At 42.3% G+C, this 21,101-nt stretch overlaps 1 protein-coding gene across 1 annotated transcript in view; it reads right to left on the bottom strand.

Annotated features, from left to right (window-relative positions):
- Positions 1-21,101, bottom strand: part of LOC137324450 (ALK tyrosine kinase receptor-like) — a 693,114-nt gene that overhangs the window by 47,583 nt on the left and 624,430 nt on the right. The window contains exons 15-21 of the mRNA XM_067988728.1: positions 19,522-19,666; positions 7,647-7,829; positions 4,994-5,092; positions 3,667-3,819; positions 3,125-3,223; positions 2,436-2,622; positions 80-170 (exon numbers count right to left, since the gene is read on the bottom strand). Coding sequence (XP_067844829.1) covers positions 80-170; positions 2,436-2,622; positions 3,125-3,223; positions 3,667-3,819; positions 4,994-5,092; positions 7,647-7,829; positions 19,522-19,666 — 957 coding nt within the window. The remainder of the gene's footprint in view (positions 1-79; positions 171-2,435; positions 2,623-3,124; positions 3,224-3,666; positions 3,820-4,993; positions 5,093-7,646; positions 7,830-19,521; positions 19,667-21,101) is intronic.

Genomic DNA, 21,101 nt, shown 5'->3' with positions numbered 1-21,101 from the left:
TGGGTTCAGAATATGTTCCAGCACCAGTATGATCACAGCATGTGAATAAAGACACCGATGGAAAGCAAATGGTCCTTACCTTCACTGCAACTTGCAGAGGGCTGGGTTCACCAGGAATGCCGGTCACCTGACCTTCATACACCTCACCAAAGGCTCCATGGCCCAGGCCCCTGTTAGGGAAATCATTCTGTCAACACCAATCATTTCCAACTAATAAGCAACCAATTACAGTGTCTACAAGATAGAAGCTTTAAGAGACTCATACAATGTCCACCATCCCTATACTCTGCTCATGTCTATTAGAACAAGGCTATCAATAGTGAGTAAATGTTGAGATTTGTGATCACAAGAATGCAGCAGATTATAAACCCTTTAAATGAGCAAAGCTTTTTCTATTTTTAAGACTCACTTGCACCAAAAGACCACAATTTTTAAATTAAAATGAATAAATGTCATTTTGAATGAATAGCACTTGATAGGTTTGATTAGTCATGCTCAAATCCAACACCAGTACAGATCTATTTATAGACTACTCCTCTGAATTCAGTCATTTAATTCAAATTATTTGATCATTCAATTTTTAACACTAAATTTCCAATTTGCTGTGTTATTTACATTACTTAGTTCAGATTCTTGGATAATTCAAATTGTTTTAGTGCAAAAAATGACTGCAAATTATTAGGACTGGATTATACATGCCTCTGTATCTAACAACAAATTCTCCATGGAGGAGATTTCAATTAATAAGGTTTTGCAGACAATTAGAAATAGTCATTCACTATTAATGCTGACAAATAATCAGGACTTACTCACAATAGTAGAAAGTTTAAAAGAACAAGAGATAAAGGTTGGTGGTGAAGTCAATCAGTTTTCATTACAGTACACAGTTTACTCTCCCTTTACATTTGGTATTTTTCAACTATTTCAACTCCTCTGATCAGAACATTGGGTACGTTCCAGTTAAATAATGAAGTTGTTTTGGGACTAGAAGTGAGCCTCTATATACACACTATTTGTCCTCCATTACTGTCCATGATTACTAGATCAAAATTAATACTTTGGAAATCTAGGTGATCTAAATGAATGAGCACACAATGCTCTGACCAAAGGAATAAGAAACAACAGAGAAACATTCAAGTTAAGTAAATGAAGAGAAAGCTCATCTTATGGGGATTCATTTCCCATGTCCTAAAACAATCCAGTAATACACAATGCATAATATGATCAAATAATTAGAAGCCTAATGCCTGATAAGGCGGTCACAAAGTATGAATTTAACTAAGTTAACTGATTTTAGCTATTAATAATGGAATTTGTTTTCGAAATATATATGCATACAATTTTACAGCACAAAAAGAGGTAATTCTACCTATCATGCTTCTGCCAGCTCCCTGAAAGGAATATCCAACTAGGGCCTTTCCCTTGCCTTTTACCCATACCATTTTAATTTTTTTTATCTTTTACAAATATTTATTCATTTCTTTTTTTAAAAGTTATTTCTAAGTATCTAAACAATATGGGCCTAAAAATTCAGGCATGCCCAATTTTGGGCGCAGGTGCCTTAGGGAATAATCCTTGCATCTGAATGGTAAGATCTGAGGCTCTCATCCCCTGGTATTGGGCCTCATGCCTCATTTCCATGGAGCTGGCGAACTGCGAAGAGCAAAAGGCAGCTCGTTCACAAATTGCGATGGAAGATCGGTCTGCTGTTGGCATCGCACTGACCCTCAGGTAAGTGAGGAAGGGAGGCAACCGGGTAGCAATCCTGCTCCTCCCAGCTCCACGTTTAGGTAAGTATATTTTAAAAACTTATCTTGTTGGTTGCGGCCTAACAGGTGGTCCCTTTAAGGACCGCTTGTCAGGCTGCGTGTAGGCCTGGTTTTCCTAAGTACAGCTGCCTCAGGGCAAACCAATCTTTCATTGGGGCCTGAAACAGGTATTAGGCCCCTTATTTGCATATGCAAAGGGCTTAACTCTTCAGTGTTTCTGGACTAGAGAGGGAAAAGGACAAAAATCAGCTCGTGCTGTTCCCATCCACTGACCTCTGCTGCAAGGTGCATGTGTGTGAAGGCAGCATCAGACTTGGCTTTGATGCTCTCCTGCAGGAAAATGGGCTGTCAACACTCGCATGCAACAACTGACCACTTGGCCAAGCCATCAAGCACTGGTGGTGCCTGAAGAACTGTACCCAGTGTTATAGAATATATTTCAGGAGAGGAGGGGAGAAAATTGAGGGAAAAGTAATAACAAAGGTAACATTTTAGTTGGGTAGTTTTGTTCCTCACTGACAAGTACTAAGAGAAACAAGGCAACAGCAAAACATCTATATTCTGATAATAATATGAAAAAAAACTTTTCTTTTCTTCCGCTCCCCAACCCACACCAAGCAAAAATAATGAAATCATGGTCCAAACTTTAGCTGTTCTCTGACTCACCGTATGAGGATAATGTTTTTCCGGGGAACCTCTTTGAGATCGCTGATGGAAGTGGTTTTCCCAGCAAAGCAATAGTTGGGATTGTAGTCAGTCATGATGGTAGAGGTTCGCAGCTTGCTGAGCTTGTAATCGGGACTCTGCAGTTCCATCTGCATGGCCTGCAGCTCTTGGTGCTTGAGGCGGTACACTACAATAAACATTTTTTAATGCAATTATTTATGACACTTCAGCTATCATATTTAAAGAAGAAGGCATCAGCTAGTAGTGTCAGTATGAGTCTTATTTGTCTCCTTTTTGGTACTTCCTAGGGTAAGTCTCTGACGCCACTTGAAGGCAGCCAGCACCTCTTAAAGGGGAGGTGTGCTGTGGCTGCAGACAACATGAAACATCGAAAGGTGCAAAATGGCTTCAAGAGGTCCGGAGAGGGCCTCCGTTGCAGTGCTGAGACCCTGGTCTAGGTGTTCGGTAGGAGGAGGGAGATTCTGCTCCCCTGGAGGCGGGGGAGCACAAAGCCCACCAGGCAATACCTCCGTCGCCAGTAGATTCTGAGGCCATTCCTTTGTGATAGGTAGCTTTTAATGAAACTGGGACAGAAGGGACCTAAATTTAGGGTCATACTTTGGTCTGTCACAACACACTGGATGAGTAAAACAATTCAACACAAATCACTTTCCAAAGGCTGCACTTACCAATCATGATTCCTGAGAAGGCGAGCAGCAAGGCTGCTACCACTACTGACACCACCACCGAAAGCACCAGGGAGAGTGGCAGGTGACCTTCCGGGGGTGCTAGGAAAGAAGAAAGATTATGAGAAAACTGTCAGTAAAAAAATCAATCATTTTACTCTATTCCTGGTTTTCCCTGTTTCCATCCCATCCCAATTTTTGAACCCATGCATTGGCCTCCGCCCACCCTCACTTAGTTGGGAGAGTTGTGCAGGGTGCTCCAGGTTGCAGAGTTCTTCACTGCTCCGTTCTTAGCAAGCAGTTCTGTGCTAAGCCAACAGTCTTAAGTTGGGTTTTGAGGTTGGATGCCCTGTTTATGTTTCACACCTAAGATACACCAGTGTTCAGCAGCAATAGGCCATGTCACAGCACAGTGATTTGTGCACCACATCTAATCTTCCAGACAATAAATTCAGCTGTTTTTGGGTGTGGTGATGACTAAATATATGTTATTTGAAGATAAAACTGAAAGGGGTTGAAAAAACCATGTCACAGCTGATACTCACAAATGCAGGTAACACTGTCTGAAGCCAAGATTTTTCCAGATTCACACAAGCAGATGAGTTCTTCTTTAATACTGTCAAATACACAGTCATTATGTTTGCAGCGGCTGCAATTTAAATGCAGCACGATTTCAACCTCCCCATGGCTTTCTGTCACTGTGTGGGGAGAGAGGAACAGATACAAAAAGGAAACAAAGTGTGAGCGATAAAGATAGAGATAAAGAATAGACCAAGAAAGAGACACAGAGAAGAATAGAAAGTTATAGGGGCAGAAATTGCTTGCGGAATAACGGAGAGCTCAACAGTGCCCACCATTGTTAGTGGCTAAATGGAGGAGCAAGTTTCGTCGTTTGCACATGTGCAGTGAAACGCAAAAATCCGGAACTTGCTTCTACTGATTTGCTGGCGATAATGACAGTTTTGAATTAAAGGGATTTTGCATGCTGCAATCAGGGAAATCATTGAAAAAGCGCCAACTTGCTCATCTGCCGAGTTGGAAAGTAACTAATATCGCCACAAAACAGGTACGCTTAAAAATACAAGGTCTGAACTAAGTGTTAATAGTCTTAATGTCTGCCAAACAACTAAAAATTAACTTTTAAAAATGTGGAGTCTCATTACTCCTTATTTTAATAATATTTGGTCATTAAAAAAATGTTTTAAAAGATTTTTAAAGATTTTTTTTTTACTTTTTCCTTCCTATTCGAGGAAGTGCCCGAAGTAAAGTCTGCGGTAAGTTAGTGGGTTAGTATAAATCTATGGAGCGGTGAGTACTGTGGTTCGCCGCTCGGAGCAATTTCTGCCCCAAAGGATCAGACACAGAGACCAAGAAACAAACAGGACCAGAGACCGAGAGGAAGAGGAAGAGAAAGAGACAGGCAGTCAGACAGAGCGAGAGACAGACAGAGAGTCTGCATTGATTAAAAAATGACATGAATCTAATGGCTTATTTACTATGAAGAAAAATACCTGAAATGCACTGGGGTAGATTTTGATCTTCACCATCTGGGCCATAATCTGGTGAAGCAATCACCTGCCCATTATAGAACCCACCCGATTTTCATTCCATTGATTTATTTTCTTGATGCATCTTCAGTCATGTGTGAAAAAAGTTCAATACACAAGGAACGTCTGATGATGACCTAGATGCTTTGGTCTAAATTTTCCAAACTACATTATTTTAACACCAGCATTATTCCAAAATGGGTTAATGGCAGAGTTAAAATAATGCCGATCGGAAAATCTAGGACTTTGTGTTTTGCAGCTGGTTAACGATAACATTCCATAAAGTAATGCAACTATGATAGAACTGCTCAGAACTCTCACATACCTGCCAGTGCTGGGGTGTACATTTCACCCAGTGGACTAATGTAAGAAACACCACAGCCACCATCTTTTTCAGGATGATTATGCTCAGTTGCATTTCCACCTGTAGTTAATCAGACATGATTTAATACCCCTTGCCATCCTTCCATTCAAAAAACAATGATATTAAATTTAGTTTGCTAATTAAAAAACACACTGATAGAATATAAAAATCAAAATCTGAATTTTCATCAACATTACTTTTGTAAGACTTAAGAAATAAGATTTTGAAAAGTAATTATTTTGGCTTCTCAGATGGCTCCATGAGTAAATACCTGGCATGGTTTTAAGCTATACATATCAGGGAGGTCCCGGATTTGATTCTCAGTTTGTGCTGAGTTAGCTGCTCTCAGCCAGGGTAGCAGCAGAAATGGCCTCAGCAGAAAAACTCAACCATGCTTCCTGTTCCTAATTGCTATCTAGTGGGCCCTGCTGGAAAGTGTCCATATAATCCAAGTAAGTACAAGGTCATGCATAGTAGTAATGTCCCCCGTGGTTCAATAGCCCATTGAGACTCAGGTGGAGAAAATCGTATAGGGCCAGAAACAGGCGCAAAATGAGAGTCGCATATATATACACAAACACAAACAGACACACATTTGTCAGTGCAGTACATGGGTGCCATCTATGATGCTTTGTACTATTGGGAAACCTGGCACTTGGGAAATGTTATGTGCCCTATTCAAATGATGACTCCTTTCCACAAGGAAAGTGATGAGCATGTTGCTTCTTGCAAACACTTAAATGATTTGTGGACAGCTGACTGGCCAAACTGGCATGTGTCACCAGTGATGGATTAGAAGGATGCAGTACCATAAAAATGTAATGCATGCGGATGGTATGAGCCATTCCTGGAGTACAAGTTGTCTGGAGGTCAGCCTGCAGCAGATGGTGTGACTGCTTCTCTTGTGAATTGGATGTGGCAAAGACAGGTCCCCTGTGACATCTGTAGGTAGGTGTGATGGAATCTGTAACAGGGAGATCCTGGGCTAGTGATGTGTGTGGATATATTGGTCTCCTTCCACCTATATTTGTTTCCCTCTCGTGAAATCATCTTCCTCGTCTAAATCATGCAGTACATTAGAACCTCCAAAGAAATTTCCATCTTCATCGCTTTGTATGATGCTGTTTAAGTTGTAGAAGCAACCAAGAATAATGTAAGAAATTAACGGCAAAAGAAAACAAAAAAATTGCAAATATGCCACATTTCCATCAAAGAAGTATAATTGATAACTGAAAGAAAGATCCAAATTTAGTAAACAAATTCAGCAACAGCAATCTCCCTTTAAAAATCTTAATTGGGAAGGTCGAGTCGTAGGATTAATGATGTGCCCATTTTACATAGGTTAGCTGTGAGTGGGGCGGGAGTGGAGTCCACCCAAAAACACTTAAAACCCAGCAAGTTTACAACTTGTATAATTTTCAAGCCTCTTATCAGGCTTCGACTGGCCTGCAGCGTAGCCTCTCCCGCAGCCTGATATTTTTTCCGCAAAATGTGGCACAGCAAGGGTACACATCATGCCACAGCAAGATTCCATGCTGAGAGCAAAATTTGCCCTCAAACTGCACACATACCCTCATACCTCTAGTTGAGGTACATTGCTTGCGCTCTGATTTTCTCTCTTATCTCAGGGAAAGCACCTTGCTTTTATTTAGCATGAAGATTGAAAAGAGAAACCCCTGGTAGGGAATCCCAGGGGGAACCCACATCCCAATATCCTGGCATAGTGTGTGGCATTGCATCGCATAGCAACAAGATTGATCCCAAACATAATGGGGAGGAACTACGAGGAAAGGTTAGAGAAACTCAAAACTCTATAACCTAGGGAGAAGATGGTTAACGTAAAAACTGAGACTTAAAGTATTAGATATAGATAAAGTGAATACAAAATATTACATCAAACTAGGACATTTACTGGCAGAGGCACACCCAGCTGTGTGGAACGGGCTGCACAGGCTCCGACTCAGCAGACAGCCATATTTAGACCTGTGCCATCTGCTGCACCTGTAACATAGGGCTGGCATTGCCCGTGGTAATTATGGTAAGCTGCACCCTCAACTGCTCCTTCTGTCCCTCCTTCCAGACATGCTGCAACGTCTGGAAGGAGGCATTGGCTGCTGTGGCAATCAGGGCCACCCTGTTCTCACTTCATTCTGCACCGTCTCCATTTTGCCAGCCATCAAACAGAAAATTGAAGTTTTTCACCGCTCCATCACTTGGCCACAGACTGACTTCCTGCTTCCGCATTTATTGTGCCAGCTGCTGGATTTTTCCAGGTGTTTTCATTATCCAAACAACCTTTGCAAAGGCCGAAATATACGTGAGAATATTAGCAAGCTTCATAAGGACCACCAACATTTTTATACCCATACGTGGCCACTCACCTTTAAATGGCCACGTCCTTTTAAACTTAGCCATCACGCTTCTTGTGAGCTCTATATAAATAAAGCTGATGCTGCAAAATTGGGTAGAGTCTGTCTACTAACAACCAGTCAAGTGCTAATAATACAGCACCCAATTAACATCCAATCAGAAAACCTCAGTCACCGTAAACCACCAGCTTGATCTATACCTTTTAGTCGTAATGTACTTATACAGATAATAAATTCTAACTCACCCATATACCCTCCACCCCCTCCTCCTGCTGTGCAAGCTCCTCCTCCTCCTCCAAAGCCTCCTCTTGTCATCCAGCCCCATTTCTTGATGGCCTGTGGGCAGGATTGTCCCCCTTCAGCACCTTCGGTCAGCGATTTGCCAGACCACAGCGGGATAGTGACATCACTCCAACCACCACCACCCCCTGTAAAAAAAATAAAAGAGGGAATATGATTACAGGAAAAAAAGTGGAATCCAAATGGCCTCTATATGCTTTGTTCATGACATGGTCTAAAACAGACAGCTTGCACTATTTCATATCTGTCAAGTCTCAATAATTTCTAGAATAGTCACTAGTTTTTGTGAAAATGTTACCTGTTTCTGTGTGTCACTATTAAAAATAACCTAGAGTTTACCCGATGGCTCAGGTATGAACTGCCCACTGTGGCACAAGGCCATACTGGTCTGGTCATTTATCTCATTTGCTGTTTGTGGGACCTTGCTTTGTGTAAACTGGCTGCCATGTTTGCCTACAAAACAACAAACTGCCCACACTTCAAAAGTAATTAATTGATAGCAAAATGTTGTAGGACATCTGGGGGAGCGAAATGCGCTATATAAATGCAAGTTCTTTCTTACTTTTACAGACCAGTAAGGTCCCAGGTGTAAAGTCTGTTCTGTGCTGAGTTAGCTGATTTCTGCAGGATGGCAATAGAGACACTACAATTAGTCTGTAAAGGTGAATTATCAACCAGGGCCCCCATTCTTGATCACTGTCCAGTAACTCCTGCTGGACAAGGATCATGAGTGGGAACATTGGTTGAGAGTTGGGTGAGGACAGGATCCTTTATAATGTCTTCTATCATTGTTTAGCACCCCACTCACTATTTAGGCTCATGAACTATGAAAGGCTAGTTGGATGAAGTAGCAGAGGACAGCCAGTGCCAGTGCGCCTGTAACCCAAGAAGGTTCTGTTCACTGGTGTGATGCTCCCTCTTATTTTGCCTTCCTTCATCCCAGCAAGAAACCACCTGGCCTCCTTCAATACCTTGCCACAAAATAGAGGTTGGTCAATCACTGCATGGTGCATCACGGATATAAATTATTAGAAAGAACATTCTTAATATATTCATTACAATAATCTGAATAACTATAATTGAAACAATAAATTGTTTAGTATTTCAAATTTCACTTGGTCTCTTTGACATTTGTTAAAATTAATAGGCAATGCACAATCAATTTAATGGCTGACTGAGCATCCTGAAGTCATTAATGTCCTGACTACAAGTGGTGCACTCATGATGATGATGAACCAGGATTTCTTATATCCATCAGACTGGATAAGGTAGGTTTTAATGACTGTATCATGTGAAAGGATCTGCAATAAGTTGTTTTAAGTGCCACATTTATAATGAAACACAATTTAGCAAGAATTAGAGTTTCTGTGATGGGCTGATCGGTGTGTGTGATGCGATATTAAAATGTTAGGCTGAGGCAGTTTAAGGTGTAGTTCAAGAAGGAGATTCCAGTGTGCAAAAGAATTAATATGAGTCAGATAACAATAGAGAACATCTTTTAATAAGTGTCAATATTGTCACCAGGATTTCAGTACGGTACAATGGTGGATTTGTGAAGGGTAGTTACAGGTCTGTCACTGGTGCTGGTAATGTGGGAGTAAGCAGTTTGAGGTGATGAATTTAGAATATCATTCAAGAAATGTGTAACACAACATTAAAGATGGTGCAATTTAACAATAGTAGGAGCCCTTGAGTATATCACTTAATTCCAGTGTGATTGGTGGGATCCATTTAATTTTAATTTAATTTAAATCAATTAAAGGGTAAGTCATGGCAGGACAGCTCGGCCTCTTTCTGTGTCCCTGACGACCATGTGTGCGGGAAGTGTATCCAGCTGCTGCTAGTGACAGACCGCATTGCGGCACTGGAGCTGCGGATGGATACATACTGGTGCATTCGCGATGCTGGGAACCACGTGGATAGCACGTTTAGCGAGTTGGTCACACCGCAGGTAAAGGGTGTACAGGCAGGAAGTGAATGGGTGACCACCAGGCAGAGTAAGAGGTGCAGGCAGGTAGTGCAGGGGTCCCCTGTGGCCATCCCCCTCTCAAACAGATATACCACTTTGGATACTGTTGGGGGGGGGTGACTTATCAGGGGAAGGCAGCAGCAGCCAACTTCCTGGCACCATGGGTGGCTCTGCTGCACAGGCTGGGAGGAAAAAGAGTGCAACAGCTGTAGTGATAGGGGACTCAATTGTAAGGGGAATAGATAGGCGTTTCTGCGGCCGCAACCAAGACTCCAGGATGGTGTGTTGCCTCCCGGGTGCAAGGGTCAAGGACATCTCGGAGTGGCTACAGAACATTTTGGAGGGGGAGGGCTAAACGCCAGCTGTCATGGTGCACATAGGCACCAACGATATAGGTAAAAAAGGGGATGAGGTCCTAAAAGCAGAATATAGGGAGTTAGGGGGTAAATTAAAAAGTAGGACCTCAAAGGTAGTAATCTCAGGATTGCTACCAGTGCCACGTGCTAGTCAGAGTAGAAATAGGAGGATATTTCAAATGAATACGTGGCTAGAGGAATGGTGCAAGGAGGAGGGATTCAAATTCCTGGGGCATTGGAACCGGTTCTGGGGGAGGTGGGACCAGTACAAACTGGACGGTCTGCACCTGGGCAGGGCCGGGACCGCTGTCCTAGGGGGAGTGTTTGCTAGTGCTGTTGGGGAGGGTTGGGAACCTGAGCAGGGAGACAGAGGAAAGCATGTCAGGAAGGGACAGAAGGTATGGAGTAAAAGGTAAAGTGTTAAAAAAGGAAAAAGCAGGAACTAAGTGTCACAAAACATATTTGAAAGTTCTTTATCTGAATGCACGTAGCATTTGTAACAAAATGGACGAGTTAACGGCACAAATAACTACGTATGGGTATGATTTTGTGGCCATTACAGAAACATGGCTGCAGGGTGACAACGAGTGGGAATTAAATATGCCAGGGTATTTAACAATCAGGAAGGACAGGCAGGAAGGAAGGGGAGGTGGGGTGGCTATGTTAATAAAGGAAGGAATCACTGTAATACTGAGAAATGATATTGGGACAAAGGATCAGGATAATGAAACAGTTTGGGTAGAGATAAGGAATAATAAGGGGAAAAAAACATTAGTGGGCGTAGTATATAGGCCTCCTAATAGTTGCAACTCTGCTGGAAGAAGTATTAATCAGGAAATAGTCGGGGCATGTAATAAGGGAACAGCTATAATTATGGGGGATTTTAACTATCATATTAACTGGACAAATCAAATTGGGCAGGGCAGCCTTGAGGAAGAGTTTATTGAGTGTATTAGGGATGGATTTCTTGAGCAGTATGTAACTGATCCTACAAGGGGGCATGCAACCTTGGACCTGGTCCTGTGTAATGAGCCAGGATTAATAAATAATGTCTTAGTTAAGGATCCCCTTGGAATGAGTGACCATAACATGGTTACATTCCATATCCAATTAAAGGGTGAGAAGGTTGGGTCTCAAACAAGCATACTGAGCTTGAATAAAGGAGACTATGATGGTATGAGAGCGGAATTGATTAAAGTGGACTGGGAAAATAGATTAAAGGGTAAGACGGTAAATGAGCAGTAGTGTTCATTTAAGGAGTTATTTTACAACTTTCAAAAAATATATATTCCACTGAGGAAAAAAGGGTGTAAACGAAACGACAGCCATCCTTGGCTTATTAAAGAAATTAAGGATAGTATCCGACTAAAAACAAGGACATATAAGGTAGCCAAACTTAGTGGGAGGATAGAAGATTGGGAAGTCTTCAAAAGACAGCAAAAAGTAACTGAAGGATTGATTAAGAAAGGGAAGATAGATTATGAAAATAAATTAGCAAAAAATATAAAAACAGATAGCAAGAGTTTCTACAGTTATATAAAAAGAAAAAGGGTGGCTAAGGCAAACGTAGGTCCCTTAGAGGATGAGACCGGGAAATTAATGGTGGGAAACATGGAGATGGCAAAAATGCTGAACAAATATTTTGTTTCAGTCTTTACGGTAGAGGACACTAAGAATATCCCAACACTGGACAAACAGGGGGCTCTAGGGGGGGAGGAGATAAATACGATTAAAATCACTAAGGAATTGGTACTCAGTAAAATAATGGGACTCAAGGCGGATAAATCCCCTGGACCTGATGGCTTACATCCTAGGGTCTTGAGGGAAGTGGCAGTAGGGATTGTGGATACTTTGGTAATAATTTTCCAAAATTCTCTGGACTCAGCAAAGGTCCTAGCAGATTGGAAAACTGCTAATGTAACACCCTTATTTAAAAAGGGTAGTAGGCAGAAGGCTGGAAATTATAGACCAGTTAGCCTAACATCTGTGGTGGGTAAAATTTTGGAGTCTATTATTAAGGAGACAGTAACGGAACATTTAGATAAACATAATTTAATAGGACAAAGTCAGCATGGCTTTATGAAGGGGAAGTCATGTCTGACAAATTTGCTTGAGTTCTTTGAGGACATAATGTACAGGGTGGATATAGGGGAACCAGTGGACGTAGTGTATTTAGACTTCCAGAAGGCATTCAACAAGGTGCCACATAAAAGATTATTGCTCGAGATAAAGAATCACTGGATTGGGGGTAATATTCTGGCATGGGTTGAGGATTGGTTATCTAACAGGAAGCAGAGAGTTGGGATAAATGGTTCATTCTCGGACTGGCAACCAGTAGCCAGTGGTGTTCCGCAGGGGTCGGTGCTGGGTCCCCAACTCTTTACAATCTATATTAACGATTTGGAGGAGGGGACCGAGTGTAACATATCAAAGTTTGCAGATGATACAAAGATGGGAGGGAAAGTAGAGAGTGAGGAGGACATAAAAAACCTACAAGGGGATATCGACAGGCTGGGTGAGTGGGCGGAGATTTGGCAGATGCAATACAATATTGGAAAATGTGAGGTTATGCACTTTGGCAGGAAAAATCAGAGAGCAAGTTATTATCTTAATGGCGAGAAACTGGAAAGTACTGCAGTACAAAGGGATCTGGGGGTCCTAGTGCAAGAAAATCAAAAAGTTAGTATGCAGGTACAGCAGGTGATCAAGAAGGCCAACGGAATGTTGGCTTTTATTGCTAGGGGGATAGAATATAAAAACAGGGAGGTATTGCTGCAGTTATATAAGGTATTGGTGAGACCGCACCTGGAATACTGCATACAGTTTTGGTGTCCATACTTAAGAAAAGACATACTTGCTCTCGAGGCAGTACAAAGAAGGTTCACTTGGCTAATCCCGGGGATGAGGGGGTGGACATATGAGGAGAGGTTGAGTAGATTGGGACTCTACTCATTGGAGTTCAGAAGAATGAGAGGCGATCTTATTGAAACATATAAGATTGTGAAGGGGCTTGATCGGGTGGATGCGGTAAGGATGATCCCAAGGATGGGTGAAACTAGAACTAGGGGGCATAATCTTAGAATAAGGGGCTGCTCTTTCAAAACTGAGATGAGGAGAAACTTCTTCACTCAGAGGGTAGTAGGTCTGTGGAATTTGCTGCCCCAGGAAGCTGTGGAAGCTACATCATTAAATAAATTTAAAACAGAAATAGACAGTTTCCTAGAAGTAAAGGGAATTAGGGGTTACGGGGAGCGGGCAGGAAATTGGACATGAAGCTGAGTTCGGATCGGTCAAGGCCCTGTGGGTGGTGGACCGGGCCCAGGGGCTGAGTGGCCGGGTCCTGCTCCTACTTCTTGTGTTCTTTAGATTTGAGGTTAGGATCAGATCAGCCATGACCTTATTGAATGGCGGAGCAGGCTCGAGGGGCCGATTGGCCTACTCCTGCTCCTATTTCTTATGTTCTTATGTTCTTATTCACTAAATGTGCCATGACAACAGGAAGTGTGTTATTAATCAATATGGGTTATATGAAAAGTGGATTGTGACGATAAAGAATAACCATCACAACTGCAGCTGGCAGCTTTTGGGTACATCACCTAAAGAGGTCGTTCTTCAAATGTGAGCCTAGACATGGAGGGGATGAATTTCCCCGGGAATGCTCCCATTTGTACGCCACTTTTCCAGGGATTCCACAGCTCTTCCACCGAAATTACAGTTAGTTCATCAGGACAACCCTGTGGAAATTCACCACCTCAGACTTTTCAACATTGTTGAAGCTGATTCTGGCCTTGATCTACATCTACATTGGATAGTGATCGGGCGAAGAAGGTCTGGCTGATTTTTTTTCCATCCTGGGGCACTGAGGCCACTTGTAGAAGCCCTAACTAACTAAGCACAGACCAGGGTCAAACTATGTTTCTTTCCACATCTAGAATATTTTTAATGGTGCCAGCCTGGGCTCAGTGATAGCACTTTTTCCTCTGTCAGAGACTTGAGCACCTAATCTAGACTGACACTTCAGTGCAGTTCTGAGGGAGTGCTGCACTATCGGAGGTGTCGACTTTTGGATGAGATGTTAAATCGAGGTCCCGCCTGCTCTCTCAGGTGTATCTAAAAGATCCTAAGGCACTTTTCTTAAAGAAGAGTAGGGGAGATCTCCCGATGTCTTGGCCAACATTTATCCCACAAACTACATTACGAAAACAGATTATCTGGTCATTTATATTATTGTTGCTTGTGGGATCTTGCTGTGTGCAAATTAGCAGCTGTGTTTCCTTATATTACAAGACTGTCTACCCTTCAGAAGTACTTCATCGGTTGTAAAACACTTTAGGGTGTCCTGAGGTCGTGAAAGGCACTATATAATTGCAAGTTCTTTCTTTCTTGTACTTTTGACAGTCTTATTCTCTATTAAGGTGTAAAGAACATGAAAAGTTAATGGATCTCTTTAATGCTATTACATTTCTGTGGGTAAAACAACATTGTAAGGTATGGGATCAGTATTGCAATTCTGAGAACTGTCATAGATAATACCAAAAAATAGGCAGGAGGAAGGGTAAATGCTAAATGTAAAATATGGTAGAAGGTATATTAAAAAGTCATTGACTTTTTATGAGGCTGTGTTTATGTTCATTTTCTTATTTTGAATTGTTAAAATCAAATTTGGCAAAAGGCAATCTTTCTTTAAGATTCAGAAATAGTAGTAAGGGTGAATGAAATAATTAGATTTGATTCATTCATAGGGAAGGGTAACAGTAAGAAGTGGGTGGACTTATATTGGTTTTCTCTTATTACTGTAAAATAAAAGAGGCCATTTGGCTCATTCTTCTCACTGAAAACCCACAATCCCACATCACAGCACCTAATTGCATCTTGAATGATTACAAAGATTTTGCCTCCACTAACTTATCCATTCCAGGTATTAATTACTCTCTGTGTGGCCAGCGGTGCAATTTCCCATCTCAAACAGGAGGAAGCTCCAATTATATATGTAAATGTGGCCAAAGTGGTGTCAGAATGTTGAATCAATTTCGTACCTTTAGCTCCCCATTTTGGTAGTTCCTGCTCCTACCCACAAACCTTGGGCAATCGCTGAAGTCAGGTGCTTCTTTTAAACATTTGAAGGGTCCAACAGCTGATACCATGCACTGTTCTGAAATGCTGAATCCTTAAGACATTGTGTGAAAGGGGTTTGCGAGAGGGTTTTAAATGAGCTTAATGTAGCAAACAGCCTAGCTTTTGGGGTACCTCTGGAAATCCCACTAAATTTGGTCCACTTGGAGGAACAGAAGGAGGGGAAAAGAAACAGTCATTCTGTGGGAGGGCCAGGATGTTGGTGGAAGCCTATTCATACCTGCTCTTACCCTCCCAACCAAGTGTACAGCCCAAGGCGCACATTCTTGCACTTAACTGAAAAGCAATGCAAAAGGAGGCAAAGCTTCCCCAGGAGGCAGTGAGAGATTGCGTCACCTGCTCCAAGAAGGCCTGCAGTCAACTTTCAGGATTACTGCTCATGTGAAGGATAAACATCAACACAGACTGGTTGGCCCAAACAGCCTGTTTCCATACAGTAATTTCTATGTAATACGCGTTTGACAAAATAATGGACAGACTTATGAAATTCAATCCCAAAGCACCAGTGTAATATCATCTAATAAAAATTGACCTTTATTATTCACTCACTGTAAATTACTGCCCTAAATGTTATCTTCTACATAGAATTTGATAACCCCTATTGTTCTAAAATAGCAAATCTTCTGACTCACTGCGAACAACACCATGGGAGATCTATGTGTGTTTGAATAAATAAAACCAGAACCAATAAGGGTGAGTTGATAATCGATTTATTCTCAAGTCTTGGTAGCTTGAACTCTTTTTTAAGCAGATTTAGAGCTAGAGATTGGGCCGTCTAGCGCCCGTCGTTTTGGCGCTAGAATCTTGGATGCACACGCGCGCTTCTAGCGTGACGTGCGTGGACGCCATCTTGGTAAAAGGTTTAGCGCATGCACAAATAACGAGCGCCGGCAGCATGTAAAGTAAGGACAAAATGCGTTCTATCAGAGTGCAACGCTGATTTAAAGTTACAGACACCATTTTGGGACTTAACGGTCCACTCAATGCAATGTCTTAATCACGACCATCTGAACATGTCTTTGAGTGCCTGGAGGACCCCCCCCCCCCAGCCACTATTTAAAGGGACTATGCAGGATTTACAGGTTAGTTGCTAGATTATTTCTTTTGGCTGCTGATGTATTTGTAGCTGTTTGTGGAGGTCTCCTATGCTTGAGTACTACGACGAGGGGACATAGCCTAACATTTAGAGCCAGGATGTGCAGGAGTGAAGTTAGGAAACGCTTCTACACGCAAAAGGTGGGAGAAGATTGGAACGCTCTTCTGCAAATGGCAGTTGATGCTAGCTCCATTGTGAATTTTAAATCCGAGATTGTTAAATTTCTGTAAGCCAAGGGTATTAAGGGATATGGGGCTAAGGCAGGTATATGGAGTTAGGTCACAGATCAACCATGATCTGATTGAATAGCGGAACAGGCTCGAGGGGCTAAATGCCACTGCCACTTGCTGCCTCCTGTTATGCACCACCTTCTCCTGCAAGAAAGCGGGAAGTGTGTCTGGGTGATGTGCTTATCATGGTTGAATAGCTACCAGTGTGTGTAGCCTGTGAGTTGTGAGTGTGCAGCTTGCAACTGTGGTAATGTGTGAGGGTGAGAGGAAGTATCTGATTAGAAGGATTGAGTACTGATTGAAAGAGTTTGTTGGTAGGTGGATGACGGAGTATGTAGTGCGTGGAGCAGTGGATACGTCTAGTGGTGCAGTTGGTAGGAGATGCCACTTGATAGTTGATCTCACTCACCTTGACCACTCATATCAAAGCACTGAACTTCTTCCTGCACTGCATCCATGTTCGTGGTACTGTGCGCCTGGCATTGACTGCATCCTCTACTGCCTCCCACTGCCTTTTGAGCATATGTTTGGAGGGCCTCTTGCACCCCCTCCCCCCCCCGCCCCAGATATAGGATGCCCCTCCTTCTGTCCACCTCTTGCACCAAGACCTCTAGTGCATCAGCAGAGAATCTTGGTGCACGCACTCTCGCAGGCATGGTACAAACTCGGACCGGCAGATTGGTGAGGTCTCGCATGTAGATTGGAGGATGTGGGATTTAGTGGTGCGCAACCTTTATTCAAAGTTTGAACAGAACTCAACAGTTGTAAACATAGGGACAGGACCTGCATCTGTGTTTTACGTGTGCGATGTCTGATTTCCGCTCAGACTCCGTGCAGACAACAGACTGTTATTTTTAGCCAATAATAGGTACCAGCTACCTTTAAGAGATTTTGACAGGCTGTCAGAGAGACAGCCTGCCTTTAAGAGATTGGGGCTCCTCCTGTTGGTGAAAAGTGCGAATGTCCTTGAATCCTCGTGTCAACGCTGATTTGGAACGCTGCTTGCAGGTGTGTACTGAGGCTGGACGAATGTCTCGTCCTGCCTGCGCAGGAAGCACCTGGCGCGGATCGCGGTACCCATGTCCAGTTAGTGGCCGTGTCCAAATTAACCCCCTTAGTGTTTAGCGTCCTTTATTTTTATCATAATTTTTTTACCTTTTGCTGTCTCAAGGTGAAGTGAATTGAGAAAACTGATACACGCACATTGTTTACTATAGTGAAGTGTTCAAATATCAAGGGATCCAAGGGGGACAAGTTAAAAATTAGGAAGTTAGGAGTAAGAAAGGAAGTCAGGTCGAACAATTTTTTACACAAAGGATATTGGGTTTGTGGAATAAGTTATCAGGGAAGGCCAGTGAAGCAGATGTTATAAATGGATGCAAGAGGCTTTTGGAAAGAGAAGGGATTGAGGGATGTGGTGAGTCGGTGGGTAAGTGGGGTTGATCTATAGAAAAGGAATGTCCTTGCTGGGCCCAAAAATCCTTTCTGGATTCCAGTTGATTCTGAACAACTCCGCAGCTTCTTCTAGTGCTGTTTTGTGGTCAACTGGTAGCAGAAATACGATCCTGTGCCAATTCTCCCTCCTTCCCATTGCCTAAGCATTCTGCCTCAGCTTCACACTGTGCCTGGTTGAGATTAGCAACTCTCCATTGGGATTCAAATTTACATCTGGGTCGGAGCGCAATGCACTGATGTGCCATGTCAATAGTCCATTGCAGTGGTTCACTGAAGGAAGGACCGACTTGAGGTCACACTGAGGCCATTGACTCAGAGTTGATTAGCTACACAGACTACCCAATTACTTTAAGTCGCCTTAAGTAACATTTACAAATAGTATTTGAGGCAATAAAACACAAATATTATGCTGCAGTAGTTTTAGTTAAATTGTCTGTGACTTGAAGTGTTAATGGCATATCAAAGATAATATCTGAGGACTGGTTTGCAGAGAGACTGTTTGTGACATTCCAAATTGGATGTGAATTGGTGAAATGGGATATAATGCCAAAGTGTCAGCAATCTACTTGAAATAATTATAAAGAGATCAATAAGGCTAAGGGCAGAAGGATTTAAGGCTTCATAAATTAAGGAACTTTACAGTGTGATTGCTTTGCAAGGTCATGTTATTCCCACTATATAAGAACATTACAACAAGTCTTTTGATAACAGATGAAATGCTTCTTAAATTCAGCCTGAGAATTATGAAAGCAAAGGTTATAGAGAGGATGAATTACAGACAATAGAGAGCTGTTCTTACCCCTTCAAATTTTTAGAGGAAACGATGAATTGCCTAATCTCTATCCAGTGATTCCTGCTGGAAGTGAAAGTGTGTGGACATTGAGTGAGGACAGGATTGAGTATGACTGTGATGCCTTCCATAGTTAAATAGCCCACCTATTCAGAATCATGCATGATGAATGACCACTTGGGTGATGTTCTGATGTATGGCCAGTGCCTGTGAAACTGTACCCTAAAGTGATTCAGCACACTCAGGAAAAGGCAAATTTGAAAAAACAAAATCCCAAATCTCTGGACTTACTGTCTGATTTCATCTATAAGACAAAATCTCGATGGGATAGATCCAAGTATTTTTAGTTAAAACTGAGAATACTCAAGCAGTTAGAATAACTATAAAAGTGAAAATAAAATCAGATTTATATGCATATCTTTAAACGGTAATGCATTACCCTTGACTGGATGACATGGGTAAGCTGATGCAGAAGAAATCCAAAAGGGCAAGTGTGGATACGCCTGACTTCGTTGTACTCTAATCTTTTCGAATTTAAAGAAAATGATAGCTGACTTTTTCTGTTAGCTTAAGAGATGACTCACCAGAGGTTCTGGTTCTCCAAGCTGAAGAGAATATTTTAGTGCTCAAAGCATAGCTATAAATTCCCTGCCGATTAAAATGCTCCTTCCACCAAAATATAGGATATAGGCCTAGAGGGAGTGGTACTGAAATTTGCAGATGACACTAAAATAGGAGGGATAGTTAATTCTTCAGAAGACCAAAGGAAGCTGCAAAAGGATATTGCTCACCTGCAGCACCTGACCTCCCATTCACACCTGGAATAGAGGGATCAGTTTCTAGCATCTCTTCTGGGAAACTGGAATCTTTACTCAGATAGGCTTTGCCACCTCCACCTGCTGCTATCACCAATGGGATTGGCTCTCCATTGTCCATCTGGAATATTTCAGAGATACAAGCACATTGTTAAATACAGTTAAATAAAGTTCAACTGCACTTATTTTTCTCAGAGGAAAAGTTTACCTCTAATTGAAAGTCTGCATCACAATTTAAAAATATACATATAAATATTTTATTTTCAGTTTTATATAATTAGTTTAATTGTTTGAGTATTCTGTACATAAAACAGTTTCCTTCTGCTGAAGAGCTTAGTGTTGCATGTGTCAATTTTAAAAGCCAAGTCCGGGTGCGTTGGGGGCAAAGAAAATCGGAGAAATCCGGATCGGCAACGATTCCTGGCTCTAACCCGCCGACTTCCATGTTTGACCCAAAGTCATCCGGGTGTGCGCACCGTTCCAGAACCCGGAAGTCCAGCTGGCAATTAAAGCCGGTGGGACGATATTTAAAGCAGCAAATGTGAGGTACTTAAGGTAGTTTATTTTTTGCCTTTTGGGCAGTTAAAACGATTTTCAACTTACTTGGGCAGCTTTCCCATGGCTTCTGATTCACGCCTGGTGAAATCAGACGTAAAGGGCCGATTCGTTGAAAAATAGACGAAATAAATTAAATAAAATTACATTTCACATTGTAAAAAATAAATAAACATACCTTCCAAAGATGTCACCTGCAAACCCACCCAAGGTCATTTGCACCCCCCTCCGATGTCTGATGTCTCCCCCCATCTCCGATCTTTGTCACCCCCCGCCCCCGATGTCGCTCCCCCCCACCTCCGATCTTTGTCTCCCCCCCCAATCTCTCTCCCAATGGCCGATGAGGTCTCTCTCTCTTCCCCCCCCCCCCACCCCTCGGATGTGCAGCTCCTGTCGGCAGCCAGTCTGTCAGTCAGGCTGGCTGCCGGGCGCCAAACCTGGTAGAGGCTTTAATTGGCCTCATTAGGGTTGCGATCGATTGCAACCCGCCTACTTCCCTTCCGGGTTTGGCGCCTGCAAAACACCCTCCCCGCACTCTTCCGGCCGGCCTTTTAAAATTGAGCCCATTGTAGCCACCTATATTTACGGCCACTGACCAGGCCAATTAAAAGAAAGACTTGCATTTATGCAGGGCTTTTCACGACCTCAGAACATCCCAAAGCACTTTACAGCCAATGAAGTACTTTTGCGATATAGTCACTGCTGTAATGTAAGAAATTAGGCCAATAAACCCAACAAAGACATTATTGTACACCTCTCAAGTACGTAAACAAAGCAGTTCTAGCAGAATGTAAGCTTTTATGAGTCATAAAGATTAAATAAGAACTTTGCTCTCAATGGAAATGTAGTCCAAGTGTTGATTTGCTAGAATGTTTAAAGAGTAAGGGGTATAAATCCAATGACACAGTTGGTTCCACAAAGCCAATGTATTCTTGCTGTTGTTGTTGTTGAATATAAAAAGGAGTATTACTGCAGTTATGAAGTGCTGGTTAGATCTCATT

The sequence above is a fragment of the Heptranchias perlo genome, chromosome 8 (assembly GCF_035084215.1).
Source record: "Heptranchias perlo isolate sHepPer1 chromosome 8, sHepPer1.hap1, whole genome shotgun sequence".
NCBI classification, from domain to species: domain Eukaryota; kingdom Metazoa; phylum Chordata; class Chondrichthyes; order Hexanchiformes; family Hexanchidae; genus Heptranchias; species Heptranchias perlo.
The sequence above is the reverse complement of the archived record's forward strand: the minus strand, read 5'-3'. Positions and strand labels throughout refer to the sequence as shown.